This window comes from Biomphalaria glabrata, chromosome 13 (genome assembly GCF_947242115.1).
Source record: "Biomphalaria glabrata chromosome 13, xgBioGlab47.1, whole genome shotgun sequence".
NCBI classification, from domain to species: domain Eukaryota; kingdom Metazoa; phylum Mollusca; class Gastropoda; family Planorbidae; genus Biomphalaria; species Biomphalaria glabrata.
This window is the reverse complement of record NC_074723.1, coordinates 7,538,776-7,561,109: the sequence shown is the minus strand read 5'-3', so window position 1 is coordinate 7,561,109 and position 22,334 is coordinate 7,538,776. Positions and strand designations below refer to the sequence as shown.

At 36.4% G+C, this 22,334-nt stretch overlaps 1 protein-coding gene across 1 annotated transcript in view; it reads left to right on the top strand.

The window, feature by feature from the left end:
* The first annotated feature begins 2,163 nt into the window (after positions 1 to 2,163).
* LOC106075344 (FMRFamide peptide receptor frpr-18-like) overlaps positions 2,164 to 22,334 on the top strand; it is a 29,963-nt gene continuing 9,792 nt past the window's right edge. Inside the window, exons 1-4 of the mRNA XM_056007785.1 lie at positions 2,164 to 2,332; positions 15,961 to 16,308; positions 18,481 to 18,761; positions 20,075 to 20,221. Coding sequence (XP_055863760.1) covers positions 15,995 to 16,308; positions 18,481 to 18,761; positions 20,075 to 20,221 — 742 coding nt within the window. The 5' untranslated portion in view covers positions 2,164 to 2,332; positions 15,961 to 15,994. The remainder of the gene's footprint in view (positions 2,333 to 15,960; positions 16,309 to 18,480; positions 18,762 to 20,074; positions 20,222 to 22,334) is intronic.

The following is a 22,334-nucleotide window of genomic DNA, read 5'->3' as shown; positions in this document are numbered from 1 at the left end:
TTGGTTCGTTGTGGAAGTCTGGACATTATACATTGGGATGGATGTAAGTAATTTTGAACCTAAAATAATAATATAGAGAATGATAATATTTAATTTTGCTGTTGGAGGGTTTTGTTGTCGTTGGTTTTTACCTGGTTTAAAAGAATGAGAATTAATGAAGATAATATAATTATATTGAACAGTGATTTATAATTTTATTTGATATTTAAAAGACGTTCGATGTACATCGAACTTAGCAAACAAGGGGGGTGTTACGGTCGTAGCGCAGCACGGTGTGCATGAATAAGGGTGCGAATTTGTGTAATGAATGGAAGTGATGTTAAAAAGGGGAAGCCGGGAGTAATTGACAGGAAGAGAAATGAAATGTTCGTATTTACATAACTTGTTTGTAATATTAAAGTATTTATGGAGTAATAACCTGAGAGTCTATTATTATTTCGAAGAGTCTTGTGTCGTAACATACTTATTTCCCTCATACACACACGCGCACACGGACACACACATAAGTATTAATAAACTAAAGAAATTTCTATAGATCCATGGCTCACACACATTATTTTGTTACACAAAACTCTAAATCACAATGTCAATTGCTTAGAATCTGTAGTCCATACAATTATTGCATAACACGGGTTTAAGGTCTCCCTTCATACAGGTATCGCCACGGGTGTCAGGTCCTTTGTTACTTAGTCGCTATTCAGGGAACGGTTTATAAAAAAAAATCCAGGAATGTGTTCCACTTCCCAGGAACGACCTTCCACGACAGCGCACAACTACCTGAGAACGCCAACGCGTTACCTGAGAATCATCTATCAGCGATTAATCTACTGGCATGTCCACTGGTGATAGTTTGTTCTTGATTTTTTCTTCTAGGAGCTCCCTCTAGTCCATGCTGCTGGGCGGCAGACGATATGTTTACGTTTCACGACAACAAGTTTCAGCCCTGGTGTGCACGATGTGCACTTGGTGAGCCCCGTGCCCCATGTCACATGCCCCATGTCACATGTCTCGTATGAATAATATTATTTAGGTAATAATTTAAAATATTGTTTCTTAAATGTTATATATGTTTATATGCAAACCATAGACATAAATAAATATAGACTGGCCGAAGGAAGTAACTTCATGTAACTTGAAAACATGTATATCTATTGTATTCGGATTTCCGAATTATGAAAAGTTGCATGATCTTCATTCTTAGAGATTAAATAAAACTACACTGCCTCCTTATTTACAATATATATATATATAGGTGTGTGGCTGAAATAGATACGAATACTTAACTTTTATACTGCTCATAAATGCTGTATAATAAAGTACACAAAATTGCAAGTCACAAAATTTCGTTTCATAAAACTCTTTAATTGGCCAGTCTATATTTATTTATGTCTATGATGCACACTTACCATTCATATTTTTGTTGTTGTTGTAATTAGACGGATTTTAAAAAGCAAGACTCGTCGATCCAAGACTTTCTTCTTTCTGTTTTTCGCCTTTTAAAATGTTACTATTTCTCACCGTGAAATGTAGCAACCATAAAAAATCAATTCACATTTAAGCATCTACATCAGCGGTTCTCAACCTTTTAAGCTCGGCGACCCCTTTTTACAATCCCCCAATCTGCCGTGACCCCCCTCTCCACACACACACACACAGCAATAGAAGAGTAGGCAATAGCAATCCATATTTTCGATGGTCTTAGGCGACCCCTGGCAAATGGTCAATTGAGAACCCTTGATCTACATTATGGTGTGAATATGTAAACGGCATTGGATATGTTTCTACTGATTTATTTAGAAGACACCATTACTAGAATAGCTTCTGTTGATTACCATAATTTATTTTCTTGTTAGAAATCCCCACTCTCCCTCTCTCTTTCTTTGATAGTCTTATTCTGAACAGCATCTTAATTAAGTGATTATCTTCTCCTTCAGTTCATGTCTAGCCAACCCACGCTTATCAGACCGCCCTACAAAATCTCATGAGCAAGTGTCATACTGACCACCATGCCAAATCCTCCGCCATATTGACCGCCAGACCAAATCTCCCTTCTAACCAGTGCCTTACTGATCGCCCTTAATCTCAGGATTAAAAACGCATCGCACTGACATCTACAACTTTCTATCATTAGCTGTGAAGTTTGGAATCCTTTAAAAGCTCGGAGCAGGTAAAAATACGGAACAATGTTTTGTGTCAAGCAGAAATAGGAAGACCGAATAACTTCGTATTGATTTTGTGAATCAGTGAAATTCTTTCTAGTGAACTATTTTGTTCTAAACAAACTGGCTTTGTACAATCTCTGTTGATCTGTGAATATTATAGTGTAACTCAAGTAAGTCACATCTACACTATAGTGAGTTATTTTTAGTATTTTATAAGAACGTAATTTGTTACAAGCAACATAAAATTTAAAAAAATAACTGTGAAATATTGAGTATTATCTATAGTATATGTCACGTGTCTTGGCTAGGGTTTGTCAGAATGTTCCAATTATATTACAGACAGAAATTCTAAAGTATGGATTTTTCTATAAATTCTAAAGTATGGATGGATCTATAGATCTACAGCGATGACAAGAAACGAAACAAAAATGCCTTAAAGGAGAGTGACTTTTCATTATTAATGAAGTCTTCACATTTCTTTGTCAGAATAAAGCGAAGCTAAGGGGACTAGTTGTTACGAGATCTGGAAAAGTACAGCAGATAATCCATTTATTTATTACCAACAAATCATGTCGGCATATTTTTTAATAGTAAACGTAAGTCTCTAAAAGCATTTTGTTATTTGTACAGTTCAAACGACTTTGCACGGTTAAACCGAGCAAAATAGCAGTTTTTAATTTTTTTCATCTTCTTTTCCTAATCGTCTCATATTTTAAAATCTTTTCTCATTTTTTTGATATTCTTACATCTTTTCAATGATTTCATCTTTAATTTTCCAATTTTCCTTATAGGCTACATCCGTCTCACATCTTTACAATTTTCCTTTTAGGCTACATCCGTCTCACATCTTTACAATTTTTCTATAAACCAACTGGAAAAATGTAACGGTGAATATTCTTGAACTAGATTGATGGAAAACAGATGTTCTCTATTCTGTCTCTTCCTTCTCGTGTAGTAATAACATCTTATTACTAGACTGACTCGGACGACATTTCCATGTTATAAAGAACTTGGTTGTCTAAAATATTGAGTATTACGCAATAAGTGATTTAATCGGACTCGCTAGGTCAGCCTACAAGTTCATGTTACACGAACTCCCTTCTTCATCTTGTTTAATTGTTAATATTGCGAAAGGCCAAACATACTCTTATAATGTGCTCGTACACATTTAATTTGTTTAACTACCACACAATCTTGAAGTTTGAAATAGGAAAATTGAAACTTAGAATAATTGGCCTATGTTGACTTTTAATGACCCGAGGGGCTTGGGTAATAATTCACTTGAAATAAAAAAAGCAGCACAGCTTAAAATCAATGTACTACGACAGGGGTCGGAAACCTTTTTGACTTGGTGAGCTAGATAAATTTGTTACACTTCGTTACGTGCCGAAATAAAATCTTGTATACATTTGAATCAATGGCATATGCCACTATACAATTTTTTAAAAAGGAAAGTTCATGTTTGCATCTCATTTTTTAAACATATTGTTGTATACTTTAAAAAAAAAAAAAAACTGCAAATTCTGCATTGTCGTTGACTCAAGCTGTTTTATAAATAAATAGTAATGTATAATGTTAGGTATTTCAGAGAGATGTTTGCGATTCGTTGTTGTTGATACATATGCTTATCCCTGAGCAAAAAAAAAGTAAAGTTCCCCTTTTAGACTGCGATTTTATGGTGCAGATGATGTAAAGGTCATCTATTTGATGTAAAGGTCAACTGTTTTATGTAAAGGTCATCTGTTTCTGTGGACCACGGTTAACGAGGGTGTCAAGTGGCCAGCACAACGACCAATCGACTTTACTTTTCCCCATCAAATGTCAGGTACCCACTAGAGCTGAGTGCATTTATAGGCGCCCTGAAGATCCAGAAATTAAAAATTACTGTCTTCACCAGAATTCGAACACTGGACCTTGTTGAAGTAGAGAGAGAAAGATTGAGAGAGAGAGAGAGAGAGAAAGAGTGAGAAAGAATGAAAAGGAGAGAGAAAAAGAGTGATAGAGAGAGAAGAGGAGAGAGAGAAATAGTGATAGAGTGCGAAAGAGTGATAGAGAAAGAAAAGGAAAGAAAGAAAGAGTGATAGAGAAAGAAAAGGAAAGAAAGAAAGAGTGATAGAGAAAGAAAAGGAAAGAAAGAAAGAGTGGTAGAGAAAGAAAAGAAACAAAGAAGAGAAAATAATTGGAAATATGAGATGCAATTCAACTTGTATTTTTCATCCATTATCGTCTGCCCACAAGAGATCATTTCCTTTTAAAGTGAGTACACACAAACAAAACACGTGACTTCCCAGGCTAATTATTTCTTGATACCGTGAGTCATTTCTGTCTGTGTGTCTTTAATTTATCCAAAACATAATAATATACTGATACTTTTATTCTCAAGGGATAAAATAGATAATATAGTTTGAAGCTGTAAAAACGCTACCTTACAAATAATAATTCTCGAGATTTTTGGACAACTAGTATAAAAGCCATAAACAAAGTATATATTTTTGGCTATTCTCTTTTGTTTTATTTTTACAAAGCTTATATCAACTCACTCTGTCTCTCTGTCTGTCAATCTATCAGCCTGTCTGTTTGTCTGTCTGGTAAAAAGAATGTACACGTTAATTCTCGCACACCTAATCTCGGATCAAGCTGAAATTTTGCACAATTATTCTTTTACTAAAAATTAATAAGGCTTGTCTTCGTGTCCAGAGATTAATGAGGAATACAGCATCAACCTACATATTTTGCATCATCTAGCGCAGGCATAACCAGGCATGACCAGTACACTTTGTAACTCGTCCCCCACCCTCACTGTCAATGACCCTCACTATGGGGCAGGTATGTCCATCTCTAGTCTGTCAAACTCCAATGCCACCAGAGCAGAATTCCGTTGAGGGCGTTTACTTTTATCGCTCAAACCCAGTTGCGACCAGTATTTTGTAAATTCTTGGTAATAGATTGTTTGACTATAAAAACCATCACTGTTTCCGTGTGCTTCTTGGAGCACTTTCATGACCAGTAGATTTCTTAACCAGACTCCCCCCCCCCTCAATCACTGTCAATGATCCTCACTGAGAGGCAGCTATGTCCACCTCTAGTCGAGCCAACTCCAATGCCACCAGAGCAGACTTTCGTTGTTGTTGTTTTATCTAAAGTTGTTTTTTTGTTGTTGTTCGTTGGATATTAACAGATGTTCTCTATTCTACTCTCTCTTCCTTCTCGTGTAGTAATAACATCTTACTACTAGACTGACTCAGACGACATTTTCATGCTATAAAGAACTTGGTTGTCTAAAATATTGAGTATTACGCAATAAGTGATTTAATCGGACTCGCTAGGTCAGCCTACAAGTTCTTGTTACACGAACTCCCTTCTTCATCTTGTTTAATTGTTATTATTGAGAAAGGCCAAACATACTTTTATAATGTACTCGTACACATCTAATGTGTTTGACTACCACAAAATCTTGAAGTTTGAAATAGGAAAATTGAAACTTAGAATAATTGGCCTAGAGACCTACATAGCTTTGACCTATGGTGACCACTGGATGTTGACTTTTAATGACCATGGTTGATATACGTTTACATTTGTAACAGTTTGGAAACATTACTCGATTTATATTATTATCAAACAAATTATACAATTATCGTCAATCATCAATACAATAAAAGTGGAGGTGACAAATATAGATCTAAAAACACGGGCATATTGCCAGATTCAAGAATCTTTATATTTTGTCTTCGCTCTGTTTTTTTTACTTTATTTTTATAATTGCCATTAAAGACGACATCTCCGTTGTTACGGAGTAATTGTTTCGGCTATTGATAGTTTTACCTTTATCTATCTCTTAGTCTGTTGGACCGTTGGGGCACCAAGCAAGACTCGTCGACCGTCTTTTTCCATTCCTCCCTGTCTTTTGCCTTGTTTAGAACCTCTTTCAATGGCAGGCCCGTCCATTCTCTTATGTTGTCCTCCCATCACTTTCTCTGTCTGCCTCTTCTCCTTTTTCCTGGTACTGTTCCCTGAAGGAAGTCTTTGCGAGCCCCGAAGATCTTGTAATATGGCCATAGATTTTATTGATATTACTGTCCATCAAATGCGTCGTAAACCATACTGAGCGCCTAAAGGCAGCACGGAAAACCAACTCCTAGATACCCCCTCCCCCCCACTGGTCCACAAAAGAGATTGGACCAAAAGCGCTCTGAGCAGGCTATAATTTACATAAATGATTTACCAAATTGCATTAGTTCAGGAACAAAAGTCAGATTATTTGCAGACGATTGCATAATATATAGAACAATAAAAACAACACAAGACACAGATATTTTACAAAGAGAATTAGATGAATTACAGAAATGGAAATCAAATTGGAGCATGTCTTTCCACCCAGAAAAATGTCAGTTGTTAAGAGTAACAAAAAAAAACTAAAACAAATTAATTCCACTTATCTTATTCATGGCAAACCATTAACACAGACTAAAAACGCAAAATACCTAGGTGTTATAATAAATGAAAAACTATCATGGAATCCACATATTGATGAAACTACAAAAAAATCAAACAAAGCATTAGGATTTATTAAAAGAAATTTCTATAAATCAAATAAGAACATAAAACTAAAATGTTATTTAGGCCAATAATAGAATATGCATCCTCCGTTTGGGACCCCTCAACTCAAGAAAACATTAAGAAACTGGAACAGACACAAAATAGAGCAGTGAGATTCATAACAAACGAATATTGACATTTGACTAGAGTAACACCTTTAGTAAAATCACTAAATTTAGAAAGCCTTCAGGACAGAAGGCTCAAAAGTAAAGTAGCAATCATACATAAAACACTGAACCATAATCTTCAAATACAAAAACAAAATTTAATAAAATACTCTGAAAGACACAAAGATAAAGGCACATTCCTCGTCCCATATGCTAGGACTAATTTGTACTAATACTCCTTCTTCCCTAGTGCTATTAGAGCATGGAATGGGTTGCCTGAGCTAGCCAGGAAAACCAGTGACTTGGCAGAATTTAAGTCATTGGTTAATATGCATGACTAAATGCATGACGCGTAGGACGTAATCATTTTCTTTTTTGAAGTAACGTCTGTATTATATAAGATAAGATAAGCATGAAAGTAGCGCTATATAAAAGCTATAATAATAACCATTGCGGGATCAAAAGTTTCAATGGTGAAGATTTAAACGCGCTGTGAAGCAAATTTCAATTCGCCATCGTATTATAGTTAGTGAAGGAATGAATTCATTATGAACAACTCATGAACACAGATACGTCGAAAAATAAAGCATTAATAAATAAAATAAAATGGCGATTTTGTATGTATGGCTTTACTTCAAAAGCTCAATAGCAGGAATTTAAATACTCCGAAATTTAATTTGTAACAAATGTCCGAGCTTTGACGATAAAGACATTCAGTGTTTTAATTTTCAAGGTTGACGGATTCGTGTAGGGCCTATTTCTAATTTGACTCGGGTGGCAAGTACCATAATTAAAACAGCAATCCTTGAAACTTTCTATTTGTGGCTCTTAAAATTGCCAGAGCTATGAAACCTCACACCCGGAGTTGTCTGCGGCTAAAGACATTGCTCGAGTTATGATTGGAGCCGAATTCGTTGATAAATTTAGTGCAATTTCCATATCTAATGAGACTGTTCACAGGAAAATAGTTGATACATTTAGTGCAATTTCCATATCTAATGAGACTGTTCACAGGAAAATAGTTGACAAGTCTTCTGATATTAGCAAACAGGTAACTCAGGGAAATGTCTTCTCCTTTTCCAATATTTAGCTTCCAGCTTGATGATTCCAGAGACTTGTAAATTCTTCGCAATTAATGGTTTGCTTGGGATATAAATATTTACACACACAATAGCGATTTTAAAGATGACTTTCTATGCAAACCTCTTGAAACGACCTCTACTGCAAGTGGTGTAATTCACAAAGCTGGTTAGTTTAAAACACCTCTTGGAAAAATATTTATGGTGCTGCTCTAAGTATGCTTGGATATCGGTCTGGATTTCAATGTTTTGGTACAGAATGAGTCACCATAAGAATTCATTGTAACTCAATGCTTGATTCATCGACATAGATTAGCAATAAAGACACTGCCACGATCATTACTTTAACAGCCATTCGACTAAATGTAATTTCTCTTCAATATCAGTTACACAATTCTGGATCAATTGTTGGCATTGCTTCTGTTCTATTTTGAGATTTCTCGTGACTTCCACTTCTACTTCCAACACCGTCTTTGCGAAACGTTTTCCTGCCTGTTTGTTATCAAGCATAAATACAGAAGCAAACTTGATGCATACATTTGTGAACTCCTAATATCTATATTATAAAGTAGAAAGTAAGGCGTATGTATGCATATATGGATGTATGCATGTATGTATGTATGTGTATGTTTGTATGTTTGTATGTATGTATGTAGGTATGTGTATATATGTATGTTTGTATGTTTGTATGTATGTATGTATGTATGTATGTGTATGTTTGTATGTATGTATGTAGGTATGTGTATATATGTATGTTTGTATGTTTGTATGTATGTATGTATGTATGTATGTATGTATGTATGTATGTATGTATGTATGTATGTATGTATGTATGTATGTATATATGTATGTATGTATGTATGTATGTATGTATGTATGTATGTATGTATGTATGTATGTATGTATGTATGTATGTATGTATGTATGTATGTATGTATGTATGTGCCGAAAAGAAATCAAAACCGTTTGACCAATCTTGATACAACTAGGCAGAAAGGTTCCTTGGGTATTAACTTGGATCGTAGTGTATGTAGTGTAGCCCTAAAACAAACTTAAGACCCTCAAAAAAAAAAGTTGACCAACTCTATGAAAGCATTATAACTACATCGATCTAGGCTATGTTTACTACGCAAGACAGCAGGGTTTCTGTCCAGGGCGTTTGCAAGAGAGGATTTGAGCCTCTCAAGCCCTCACTGTAATGGAGTTTAATGATGATGATGATGAGGCTATGTTTACCATATTTACATGAAAAGATAGAAAGGATCTAGAACTATATCTAATTTTAAAAACTGCACTTTGCGCAGATAGTTTTTTACTTTGACACATGAAAATACAAAATATAGTCTATTGATTTCATTTTTTAATAAAATTAACCTTCAAATTTGTGTTTTAAATGCATTTTTACATAAATTCGTTCCTTATATCTGCGAATTTAGAATTCCTGAAGAACATTCTTTCATTAGACATTACGCGAAATGATACACATCTCTCCTAGGTCTAAAACTCGAATTCAACTTTAAGATGATAAGAACTTCTCTTAGATAGCTCCATTCATACTATTTTTACATTCACGCATTCTCTTTACTTATAAAATTATTATTTCGTTTAATTGTTTACAAAGCACTCTCAGTGACTATATCGAAAGTGATACGCAAATTAAGACCCGCGGGCCGCGGGTAAATTAAGTCTAGTAATGAAATAAAAACAAGTTTAACCTTCGCACTAACTTTGGCGTGCTTAAAAATACTGTTGCAACATTTTTTGTAGCGATATAGTTGACTGTATCGAAGACTGTACGTTTTTGCTTAGCAAGACTTTTAAAAATGTCAATTATGTGTGCAATATGAAAAAAAAACACGCAATAGAAAAGTAAATAAATGAAAGTCATAAAATATACACTATATACACTTTTATTTTTTTACAATTAAGCACAAATTTATTTTAACACTAAATATAGCTTTTTGCTATGTTCCGTTCCTAACAATGGAATGAACATCATGGATATCAGAGAAATATACATTTTGTTAACAATTTTATAAAATTAGCGAAATCACATTTACCTAGGTCTATGAGTGAAAAAAAATTATGTTTGGGGGTCGCCTAGTAAAAATAGTATTAGGGGGTCGCGGAGCTAAAAAGAATGAGAACCGCCGATCTATATTGAACGTTTTCTAATATTTCTAAAGATGGGTAAAGTCTGGCTAAGATTTTAGACACCTAAACTACAAATGTGTGCAAAATAGATTTTTAGTAAACTAAAAAAATTCTCTAAATCTTGGTGGTAGTGAAGCGATTGACTGCAGAAAACTTTTAATGAGTTGTTCAAGAAATATATCACTTGTTAATAGCATATTACTTTAACCCTCTGATTATCCGAAATTCATATTTAGTACTGATACATAATATCTGAACATATAAAGGTCTCTCCTATCTCAAATAGCTTAGGGCCTTTTAAAGCCTAAATCCGGCCCTGTTATTTCGTGACTATAACACGTCTTCAATACTCCTCCAACATCCCAGTGCGCTTTAATCTAATTCTTTTGTGGAGGAACTACACTGAATCAACTCATAACCGTATACACAAGCCTTTAGTCCAATACAACACGACTGGTATGTAATACACACACACACACTAGCACAGTACCAGATGGGTCACAAACAATAGAGTGCAATATGAATACAAACACGATTACAAGTACTAGCACGATTACAAGTACTAGCACGATTACAGGTACTAGCACGATTACAAACATGAGTAATACAGAAGTTCATGATTAATCCAGAGGACATGTGGGTGGGGGAGGGGGTATCTGGATCTGGGAAGTTTCTCCTTTAGATGCTCATGAAATACAAGTATCGAATTAACCAGATATAGTCTACATCGGTGTTTGAACTCGATACCTCTTTCTTGTGGGTGCGCCGCAGGGCCGCCGCGAGGGATGTGGCCGCCTGCGTGCGAAATGAAAAAATGCCGCCCCCCCCCCCTTTTTCTTTTTTTTCTAGATATAAAAAAAAATAAAAAATTATTTTAAGACTGAGCTGGACACTGTTCCAAATGTTCCTTTTGATTTAAATTCATTTTTTTTGTAGATCATTAAATTTTTTTTCTTTCATATTCGCACAGTTGTTGTATTCTTCAAGGCCTCAAGTACAACAATGAATGATTGACTAGGAACCATTTCACATTTACGTGTTTTTAGACGTCTGAGATCTCTTGGTTCTTTGTGATCAACATTCAAAACTGATCTCGTTCTGAGATCTCTTGGTTCTTTGTGATCAACATTCAAAACTGATCTCGTTCTGAGATCTCTCGGTTCTTTGTGATCAACATTCAAAACTGATCTCGTTCTGAGATCTCTTGGTTCTTTGTAATCAACATTCAAAACTGATCTCGTTCTGAAATCTCTCGGTTCTTTGTGATCAACATTCAAAACTGATCTCGTTCTGAAATCTCTCGGTTCTTTGTGATCAACATTCAAAACTGATCTCGTTCTGAAATCTCTCGGTTCTTTGTGATCAACATTCAAAACTGATCTCGTTCTGAAATCTCTCGGTTCTTTGTGATCAACATTCAAAACTGATCTCGTTCTGAAATCTCTCGGTTCTTTGTGATCAACATTCAAAACTGATCTCGTTCTGAAATCTCTCGGTTCTTTGTGATCAACATTCAAAACTGATCTCGTTCTGAAATCTCTCGGTTCTTTGTGATCAACATTCAAAACTGATCTCGTTCTGAAATCTCTCGGTTCTTTGTGATCAACATTCAAAACTGATCTCGTTCTGAAATCTCTCGGTTCTTTGTGATCAACATTCAAAACTGATCTCGTTCTGAAATCTCTCGGTTCTTTGTGATCAACATTCAAAACTGATCTCGTTCTGAAATCTCTTGGTTCTTTGTGATCAACATTCAAAACTGATCTCGTTCTGAAATCTCTCGGTTCTTTGTGATCAACATTCAAAACTGATCTCGTTCTGAAATCTCTTGGTTCTTTGTAATCAACATTCAAAACTGATCTCGTTCTGAAATCTCTTGGTTCTTTGTGATCAACATTCAAAACTGATCTCGTTCTGAAATCTCTCGGTTCTTTGTGATCAACATTCAAAACTGATCTCGTTCTGAAATCTCTCGGTTCTTTGTGATCAACATTCAAAACTGATCTCGTTCTGAAATCTCTCGGTTCTTTGTGATCAACATTCAAAACTGATCTCGTTCTGAAATCTCTCGGTTCTTTGTGATCAACATTCAAAACTGATCTCGTTCTGAAATCTCTCGGTTCTTTGTGATCAACATTCAAAACTGATCTCGTTCCGACTACTCGCTTGTGCTTCTATATTTGTGACGGTGAATTTATAATTAATGAGCTGCGGCGGGTATATAACAATGAACGGTGTAAATGATCATGATCTATATACAATTTCTCAATAACCTTGACTGCTCAACAGTGTTCTATGAACGTGGATGTTAACTTGCTTGTTAAAGTTAAAGCATAATCCGAAAAAAAAAGCTCGACATGCAAAAGCCACGGACAGTGGAGTTTTTTCAACGTTCCATACACTTTTATAAAAATTATCACGTTTGTAATTTGGAGAGATGTGCATTGTATCCACAATCATCTGATATTCACGGATTCAGAGTTGCCTACTAATTTATCGAACAAATGAAGCAACTCAGCGCTGAATATTTTTCTTGAGTTTAATACAAAGTAAATGATCCAAAGTACAAGCCAATTAAACAATACCATAGTAAGGCAGTGTTTCTCACATTCCCGGGTGGCGACTCCCTAGATAACAACATTTTCGTTCGAGCCCCCTATAGAAGCTGAAACCCAGAGGAGCGACGTTGGCTTCCACAGTGAGGTCCGTAAGTTTTAAGAATGTAACAAAAAAGAATTAGTCACAATTTTTAGGTTTTATTTTTCATTTAATTAAACACTTTGAATAGAAACCAAAGTGCCGTCATGACAGTTCACTACAACTTTGTTTTTTTTTTTTTCGGAAATTGTTTTGTCTACATCAATTTTAAGCGTTAAAAAAAGTTCTTCCTTGAGATAGAATTGAAGATGCGGTAGGTTTCCGTTCAAGTCCGCAAGAGGTCTGAACATTCTTTACATTTTTTGTCAAATGTTGGCTTGTAGCTCCAGACAGCTAGTAGAACTAAACCGATGTAGGCGTTTTTTTAATTTTTTTTAATAAATAAATAAACTTTAAATAACTTGAACAAACTTCTTGGTGAACAAAAACTGAATATAAAGTCCATTTCTTAAGTCTCACTTTTGCAATAAGTATGTTAAGTTCATCATTGTTACTGCAGAACCACCGATCAATCGCTTAACCTCTTCTCGCCGCCGCTTAGGAAAAACAAACTCCATAACACCCCTTTTTGTCAGGACGTTGCGCCCTCAGCCCCCCTCCACATGAAAGGAAATAGCGCCCCCCCCCCAGTGAAAATGTTTTTAAAATTGTCTTTTTAATTACCAGTAATAGATTTACTTACAGGGAGGGCGGATCGACTCAAAACAAATATTTCAAACAACCCGCGAAAATTCAAGACCAGAAATGAGTAGGCGCCTATGAAAAAAAAAACATGGCAATCCCTCGCACATTGCTTTATTTTTTGTTCTAGTTTCCAAAACAATTTTTCGTGTACGAATATCGTTTATATTTTTAAAGGATAATGGAATAATTAAAATTTATTTAAAATATTTTAGTAATTTTTTTTTAATTTAACTTTTTTTTTTTTTTAAAGTCACCTTGGACTCATGATTTGGCCGCCCCCTCAAGTCGGCCGCCTGCGTGCAATGCTCACATTGCGCAATAGGTAGCGGCGGACCTGGTTGCGCGGTTGCTGTGTGGTTAGGCGCTTGGATTCCGAATCTAGAGGTCCTGGGTTCGAATCTTGGTGAAGGCTGGTATCAGTAGCGACCCTAGGGCGTGGCAAGTGGGGCCACCGCTCCAGTCCTCCCGCGTGATGGGGGGCCCCGCGTTCGTAGATTTCCTTGTCACTTTCAGCTTCGCAATCACGAACAGTTCTCATTAACTAAGACTTAATATTTTGAAACCTTCTCGGCATCTATATGATACAAAATTTCAATTCAAGCTTGAAGCATGACATTTTTGGTTTCAAATACCGTTCAGTTTCGGTACAGACAGCATCTTATGATCTGTCGACTCTACGAACTTTCATATTGTTTAACAGCTCATCTTGGCATCAATAAAAATAAGTAGCCGGAAGCCACCGATTAATATCTTTTTTTTTCGTAAATTAATAACACTCAATCGGATTTGAATAGGAAAACGCGTAGTGAAAAAGTTTGAACCAGTTACATGGCTATGGTTATTTTTACAAGAAAGAGCCATAGGTCATTTATAATAATAATAATAATAATAAGGCTAGTTTTCTAGTCTAACGATTAGTGAGGAATGCAATATTTCCTGTGGCTACGCTGTCATTTATAGTGTTCCAACATAAATAAAACTTTTGAAAAATTGATTTTTTTAAAATGAACATTAATAAAGAAATAAAGTTTTTCTTGACTTTCGAGGGGGGGGGGATACGTTCCAAGACCTGCCGCCAAATTAAAATTTCCGCTGTATTTAATTCCATATATGTACACTATCACAAGACATCTAAGAACACTTTAATCTCCTAAATGACATTTTTTTATTATCTTAATAACCTTTACATGATAAATGTTTTTGATGTGACTTGAGACCTTATTATAACGATTGGTATTGTTTTTACCAGTTAATGTGCTATACGGTTATTTCGGCTAATCAGCATCCAGAGAGATTGGCGATGACGTATTTTTTCCCATCAGGCTACTGTGCATATACATCGTTGGGCCGTGGGAAAATCCGTGTTAAAAACAAACAAACAAGAAGAGGTACAAAGAAACAAACAAACAAACAAAAACTCGGGAGTGGTACCAGTGGTATAGCCCTTCCGCGAAGACAGATCTGCGAACGCCAAAGGACAACTGTAGCTCCTATCGCAAATGTCTTACAGCTACTCTATTATATCTACTGATAATTCGCTAGAAACTACGTTAGGTCTCGATACGTTTAGGTGTCCCTGGTTCCAAATAAACAAGTCACACTCGATAAAACACAGAAACTTGAATCATCTTTACGGCATATCACACGCTGGACTCTCTCTGACAACTAACTAACACACTTCCGGTCATTCGCGCAAATGTAAAAATAGATTATGCATACATACACACAATCATTCGTGACACTCACCTTGCTGTTCAAAAAATATCAATTTGGGTTCGGACCGCTCATTGGGTAAAAGATACATAAAATTATTATTAGTTCAAAGCGACATGCCAGAAAAGTTCCGTAACTGAATAAGTCTGTGACGGTCTAAACAATTATTTGGTATTGCAAGAATTCTTGTTCTCCGTAATTATTAATTACTTTCCGACTCCAGCTTAGCAGAAACTATTGTTATCTAGTTTGTTCATTTTTCATGCAAAATGTTTCTGAATCATAGTTACGTTTATTAACCTTAAAAGGAGAAATCTTTCAAGCAGAACAATTACAACACATTGTGTAATTAATAAAAGACCACTAGTACGGTCCCTACTTAAGAAACTATGTTCAGTAGCAAAAAATAAGGCCTACGGCGTTAGAGGCGGACGAGCCCGTTAGCGTGTTGTGGTTAGGGGCCCGCATATGATACTCGACCAAGACCCTGTGCTCTGATAAGGCCGTCTCTGACTGGGTTTTTGAGTTTCTGGATTTTTAGGGCGCCCCTGAGTCCACACAACTCTAATGGGTACCTGACTTTAGTTGGGGAAGTAAAACGGTTGGTTGTTGTGCTGGTCACATGACACCCTGTTCGTTAAACGTTGGCCAAAGAAATAGATGATCTTAACATTCATCTTCCCTATAGATCACAAGTTCTGAAAGGGGAATTTTACTCGTTTACTTTACCCCTTGCTGACAGGTAGCCAAGGTAACCAAGCCTAGCCCAGCATAACATTAATGAGTATTTTCCAATTTTTCTTTCAGATCTGAAACTTGTAACAAATATCCACTAATTACAATGCAGATTGAAGAAATCAAGATCTACGAGAGCATTGACTATTTGAACTTATCCAATGCAGATGGAAACGAGACATCATACTCTGGGTATCAGGATTTGTACTCTCTGAGAGAGTCTATGTTTGAGACTCTGGCACGAGTACAAAAATATTTTATTCCCTCTCTGTGTGTTCTTGGATTTCTGGGAAATGTCTCTTCCTTTGGGATATTCATGATCAAATCAATGAAGCAGAAGTCTTGCGTCAACTACCTGCTGTTCAAAAGTGTGACTGATGCTTTTTTCTTGACCTCTCTGTTTGTCGTCTGGCTGGACAGGTAAGTGTGGTAATAGTTTTTATGGTATTACTTGGTATGTACTGTGTTTGCTTGTGTGTCGAGTGTCTGGTGAAATTTTGGGTAGGATTTGGTTGTGCAGGATTTAAAGTAAGAGTAAAGTACATCTTTCAGACTTTGCGATCTATGGGGCAGATGATGTAAAAGTCATCTGTTTCTGTGGCCCACGCTTAACGAGCAGGGTGTCATGTGGCCAGCACAACGACCAACCGCCTTTACTTTTTCCCAACTAATGTCATGTACCCATTAGAGCTGGTTGGACTCAGAGGCGCCCTAAAATCCCGAAATTCGAAATCCAAGTCTTCGCCAGGATTCCAACCCGGAACCCTGGATTCGGAAGCGAAGCGCTTTGCCACTCAGCCACTGCGTCTCCAGTGCTGGATTTACCTATAGGCAAAATAAGCTATAGCTTAGGTCCCTTGCTTGGGATCCTCTCAAAACTAGTTCAAGGGATATTGTCAATCCTTTGAAAGAAATAGCAAAGGAAATCTTGCCTTATGTTTATTACAAGGTCCCACTATTTCAAATAGCTTAGGTTAGTATTAGGGTTAGGTGGCTTAGGGCCTTATCAAATCTAAATCCGGTGCTGAGGATTGATTCGTGTGAATGGAAGAGGTAAAGAGGTGCGAAGACGGAACCAGGTGAGTTTATTGTAGATATTATTACAGAAAGTGTTTAAAAGCCACACATTTTAAAAGGTATGAGATAATTTTAAGTGTTCTCTACAATCTATTTCTCTAATATTGTAGTAAATAAAAGAAATATAGTGCTGGCGACAGACATCTTTCAAAATAGCGTCCTTGATATTATTTAGTTTTCCTATTTATTCAAAAATTTCTGCCAATCTTAATCAATTTCTTTTTTTTTTTTACTTTTTTTTATGATAACTTACATGACCTTCACATTTCTTAATATTGTTTTTTTTCTTTGTTTACGTTACTGTATTTTTTGTTCTTAACTAATATAAACCGGATATAAGAATCGATAACAGAACGTTAAATGTTTAAAATTTCTCACGAAAATACTCAAGACGAGGAAACATACATAGCATCATTTTAATTTGTCAAAGAACATAATGATAAGAAAAAAAACAAAGGAAAAACAAAACTCCGAAACAGGCAAAAACAAAACTCCGAAACAGGCTGACTGGTTTCGGCCCCCTCCCTCTCCCTCCCCCCCCCCCTCTTACATCGTACCGTTTCCTCCGGTCATGCCATTAAAGAGCTTTAAAAGCTTTAAGGTTCTCGGATATTTCAAAAAAAAAAAAAAAACAACGTCTTACTCTGTTAGGATAAGTGCTGACCTTTTTTTTACAAAGCTTCTATCAACTCACTCTGTCTTTCTGTCTGTCTGGTAAAAAGTGTGTCCATGTTATTTCTTCCATACTCATTCTGGGATCAAGTGGAAACTTTGCTTAATTATCCATTGGCATAAACAGGATCAAAGATCAATTAAAAAAAAAAACAACTAATCTATTCATAGTTGGTAATTACTTATTTTGTTTTATACCATCTTTTGAAATTAATCATTCAGTATTCATAGATACGCTAAATATGTAGGTTTTCGTCCCAGTAGATAACTGAACACGCGATTTCTCCCACACCCGTTTTCGGATCAAGGTGAAACTTTAAAAATTTATTTTTTGGAACTAATAAAACATGAATCAATTTAAAAAGTAAAACATTAGTCAATTAAGTATTGGTAAGTATTAAGGATGGCTGCCTGGTCGTGCGGTTTGCGCGCTGGACTGTCGTTCAGATTTATCGATGGTCCAGGGTTCAAACCCTGCCCGCTCCCATCCCCCGTCGTCCTGCGGGAGGTTTGGACTAGGAAGTAATTATCTTCAACTCTGAAGGAACATCCGAAACATGTAAAACATTTTACAATTAGTTAGTTTGTTTGATATCGAATAAGGAAAGTAACTACTATATTATTGAGAGATATAGCTGTAAGGGCGGAGTTCTTTCCCTCAAATAAGCTTTTTTTTTTTTTTTTAAGATTTTTTATTTTGCTAGTTTTAAAAATCATCATTATACTGTAAAAATCATCATTATACTGAGTTTATGAATCTCGAGCAGAACTCGGTGTGTGTGTGTGTGTGTGTGTGTTTTAACAGTTTATAATGTAGGTCTACTTCTGTGTTTTTTTCCTTAGGGTAGGCGTCAAGTGGTTCAACTATCACGGCGTCTGCCAGATTCTAGTTCTCGTCACCTACGTGTCTGCCTTCATGTCCGTCTGGATGGTCGTCATGGTGACGTTTGAAAACTACGTCTGCATCTGCCACCCTCAGCTAGTGACCAAGTTCTGCACCGCCAGAAGAGCCCAGCTCGTCATCCTGCTGCTTCTCGTGCTCTCTACGCTCTGTTACCACTTTCCGGTGTGGACGAGTCACGTGGTACTCATATCTAACGTCTCGGTCTGCACTGAGGTCGGAGGTAACCAATGAGATTCTTTTTTACAAAGCTTATATCAATTCACTGTTTGTCTGTCTGGTAAAATGTTTGTACACGTTATTTCTCCTCGGATCAAGCTGAAATTGTGCACACTTATTTTTTTAACATGCCAACACAAGAATAAAACTAAAACAACCAATTCGTTAATTAACTATTGGTAATCAATTATTTTGTTTTGTATCTCGAACAAGGGAAAGAAATTTTCCTTGAATGATAAAGTGGTATAAGTTGAATTAGTTTCCCTTATTGTTTGTAGACCAAAAAACAACAACTATAAAAACTAATTTCATAAGCAGTTCCCTGGCTCAGTGGTTAGCGTGTTGGCCTGAGGAGGCCTTAGCCCTCCAGCTCCACTTCAGGACGCTGACTTTATTTTATATAAATACATTTAAAAAGCGGCCACCCAGATACCCCTTTCTTTCTCCCTCCTACCACTTCCCAACTGGTCCAGACAAGTGATAGGATCATAGCGTATTGAGAAAGCTAAATGAATGAAATTACGCTAAATAAAAACAATTCGGTAAAAATATTTCTAATCGCATAGATTTATTATTATTAATCTATATCTATTACAAACGTAATTACATGACTGATCCAAACTAATTGATACAACTACACTTCGTATGTCATTTAGGCTTTCACCTGATGATCCATAGAAGTATGTGCCATGTTTAGAGCTGTGCACTACTGGTCTTTCACTTAAGGGATGCTAAAAAGAAAAAGAAAGGGTTGGTCAAACTAACAAATAATTCGCCATTTGTTAGGCCAGTTCAAAGCCCACAAATCCATGGTTGGGGAGAAGGGTTTTCTATGGAAGGATGTTAAAAATGTTGGGATGTCATTGTAATGCTGGCTGTTCCAATGAATAATATAAATACAGATTTTTAAACAGTCCAGGACAACTAACCAGAAGTGCGTTATCTTTAAGCGCTTTTGGAATTCAAGGGCCAAAGAAGTTAGTGGTTTTTTGTGTAAGGGAGTGCCGTTTCATTGAAAGATAGAAAGGTCAGCTACTGTCTGGAAACTATAAAGGTGAAGGTAGTAAGTGGTGTCCCCTATGGGTCTATTACATGGTTGAAGCAAGGTAAAGAAGTACATGAATTCACTTGCTATAAGTTTCTATTTGACGTAGGCGGAATTACATTGAGTGCCGTTTCATTGACGGATAACAAATAGAAAAAATGGTTTTGGCGATACAAGCAACGAAACGAAAGATCAAAATGCTTGTTCAAATAGTGTTAACATTTAAGTTTAATAATTGAGGTTGTAACTTTTGTTGTTATTTTAACTTTCAGAATACTCTCAAATCACAGAGGGATTGACCTACTTTGACACGGCCTTAACCTTGGTTCTCCCATCTGTCCTGGTCTTCCTTTTCATGTTCAGGATCATGCAGACGATTGTACAAACATTTATCAAGATTCGAAGACGCCGAAGTTTAGGTCAGGTTGAAATTGTAGTGTTCTGGTTTGGGTTGTCTGTGTCAGTAGCTTTGTTCTCTTTTCTTTGTCAGTATGTTTGTTTTCTTGCCTTTGTCAGTATATTTGTTCTCTTGTCTGTGTTAGAATCTTTGAGCTACCTTTTTGTGTCAGTACCTCCTTGCTTTCGTCTTTCTGTCACTCGGTCAGGGTGTTTGTGCCACTATACGTGTGTCATCATGTTTGTTTCAATACTCTTGTGTCATTGTCTTGCAAGTATCTTTTGCTAGTGGCATGTAGCCAGTGGCGAGTTGCTAGTGGGATGTTGCTAGTGGCGTGTTGCTATTGGTGTGTTGCTAGTGTCAATGTTTCAGTATCTTTACGCCAGTTGCCCTGTGTCAGTGTGATTATGCCAATGTCCTTGTGCCAACGTCGTAGTGACACTTCCCTGGCACCAGGGCATGATCTAACTTGGTTGTAAGATGTCCATTTATCCGAATCCTGCTCATTTTAAATTCACGCATTGAATAAAATAGACGCTGTCTCGATGCACCCTCCCCCCTTTTTTTTTCATTGCATTTTTTTTGTATAGTCCATATTCTTTGTTGAGAAAGCCATTTTCTTTTCGTTAGGGTTTTAAATAGTTTGTGTGTGTGTGTGTGGTGGGGTGAGGAGGGTAGTGGAAGGCCTTAAGTTAGTTCCGTGTGTCCAAACACTTGTGCACGCTTCGGACGTTGAGAGTCTGATAATTTACTTGAAGTCCAACTGTCTATTTACCATCCGTTTTAATATCTCGTGACTTTAGTGTCCGGATGTCCGGACCGTTATTTTGTAACAAAAGTTTCATGGCAAAAGACGATTTATTATATCCGGACGTGTCACGGAAAGTGAGAGGCATCAATCAATCTTTATCCGGCACTGTACTTCAGTAAAACAGGCAATCCAAAACGTGTCAGTTTCCTTATTTATCTTTATTTATAACTTTGGTGTTAAATCATCTTCTAATATTTTATTTATAATTGAAGAGTCTTGGGAAAACAAATGTTTTTATTTTGTAGGTGAAGAAAACATTTGCAATATTCTATTTTGGTTCAAGCTTTTGATCATACAATTACTTTTCCAATTTGTTTCTTTTTAACTCTGAATCATGTAACTTAATTTTTAAATATTTTTTTTTCGTGTCATTTTGTAAATTTTTTACTTGAAAAGTATACAAAGCGACGCTTATGTTACAACGGAGTGATATTAAGCGATACAACATTTTTGCCAACAGAATTCTCTGATGTTGTAGGAGTAGCTGTAAGACCCAGAATATTGTTTCCATTCGATTAGGGAATTGATGAAAGACGTTCTATTTTCAAAGTCGCTCATTTATTTGTTCTCAGTTACTATATAAACAAGATCTGGAGTCAGAAATAGAATATCCAGGGCCACTGAGGCCTGGGTACAATGGCGTAGCTAGGGTGGGAGGAGAGGGGGATGGGGGGGTGTAATGACACAAGATGCGTAGAAGTTGATGTGAATCGGGTTTTTCCTAAGTAATGTGACGAGTAAGAACAGAGTAGGATTATGAACAAAAAGAATAACGGACAAGACGCCTAAGAGGACGACGCTAGGCTAGCGACGACAGAGGACTGTGCCCTTTTTATTGTTTATTAAATTGTTGAAGTTATCAGCCTGCGTTATTAAGTATATTCTTGATTCATTCTGTTGTTGTGTCATATGGACTCGCATGCACCAGTAACATATATATACTCATCAACAAAATAGACCATCAACAGATGTGGCGACCCCCGACGGCCAGGGCGTCATTTTGATCTACAATCTAGTTAACTTCATGTTCTGGATATATCTATCTACAATTCTACACTTGGCGAAGTACACTGGAGAAGTACTGGATTAACATTCGTTTATTTCTACTAGATCTACCCTACGTCTGTGCTAATTATCTGGACTGCAGCTGGATTTTGGCATCTTTGTTCCAGTGGATCTAGACTTTCTATTAGAGAAAATTCGAAACCGTTACCAGCGTCTAGCTTTGTCAGCCAGGTTAGATATTTTTAGATTGAACCTGGATCTATATATAGATCTATATTGACTATATCTATTGTGTCTGAATCCAGAACTATTTCGTCCG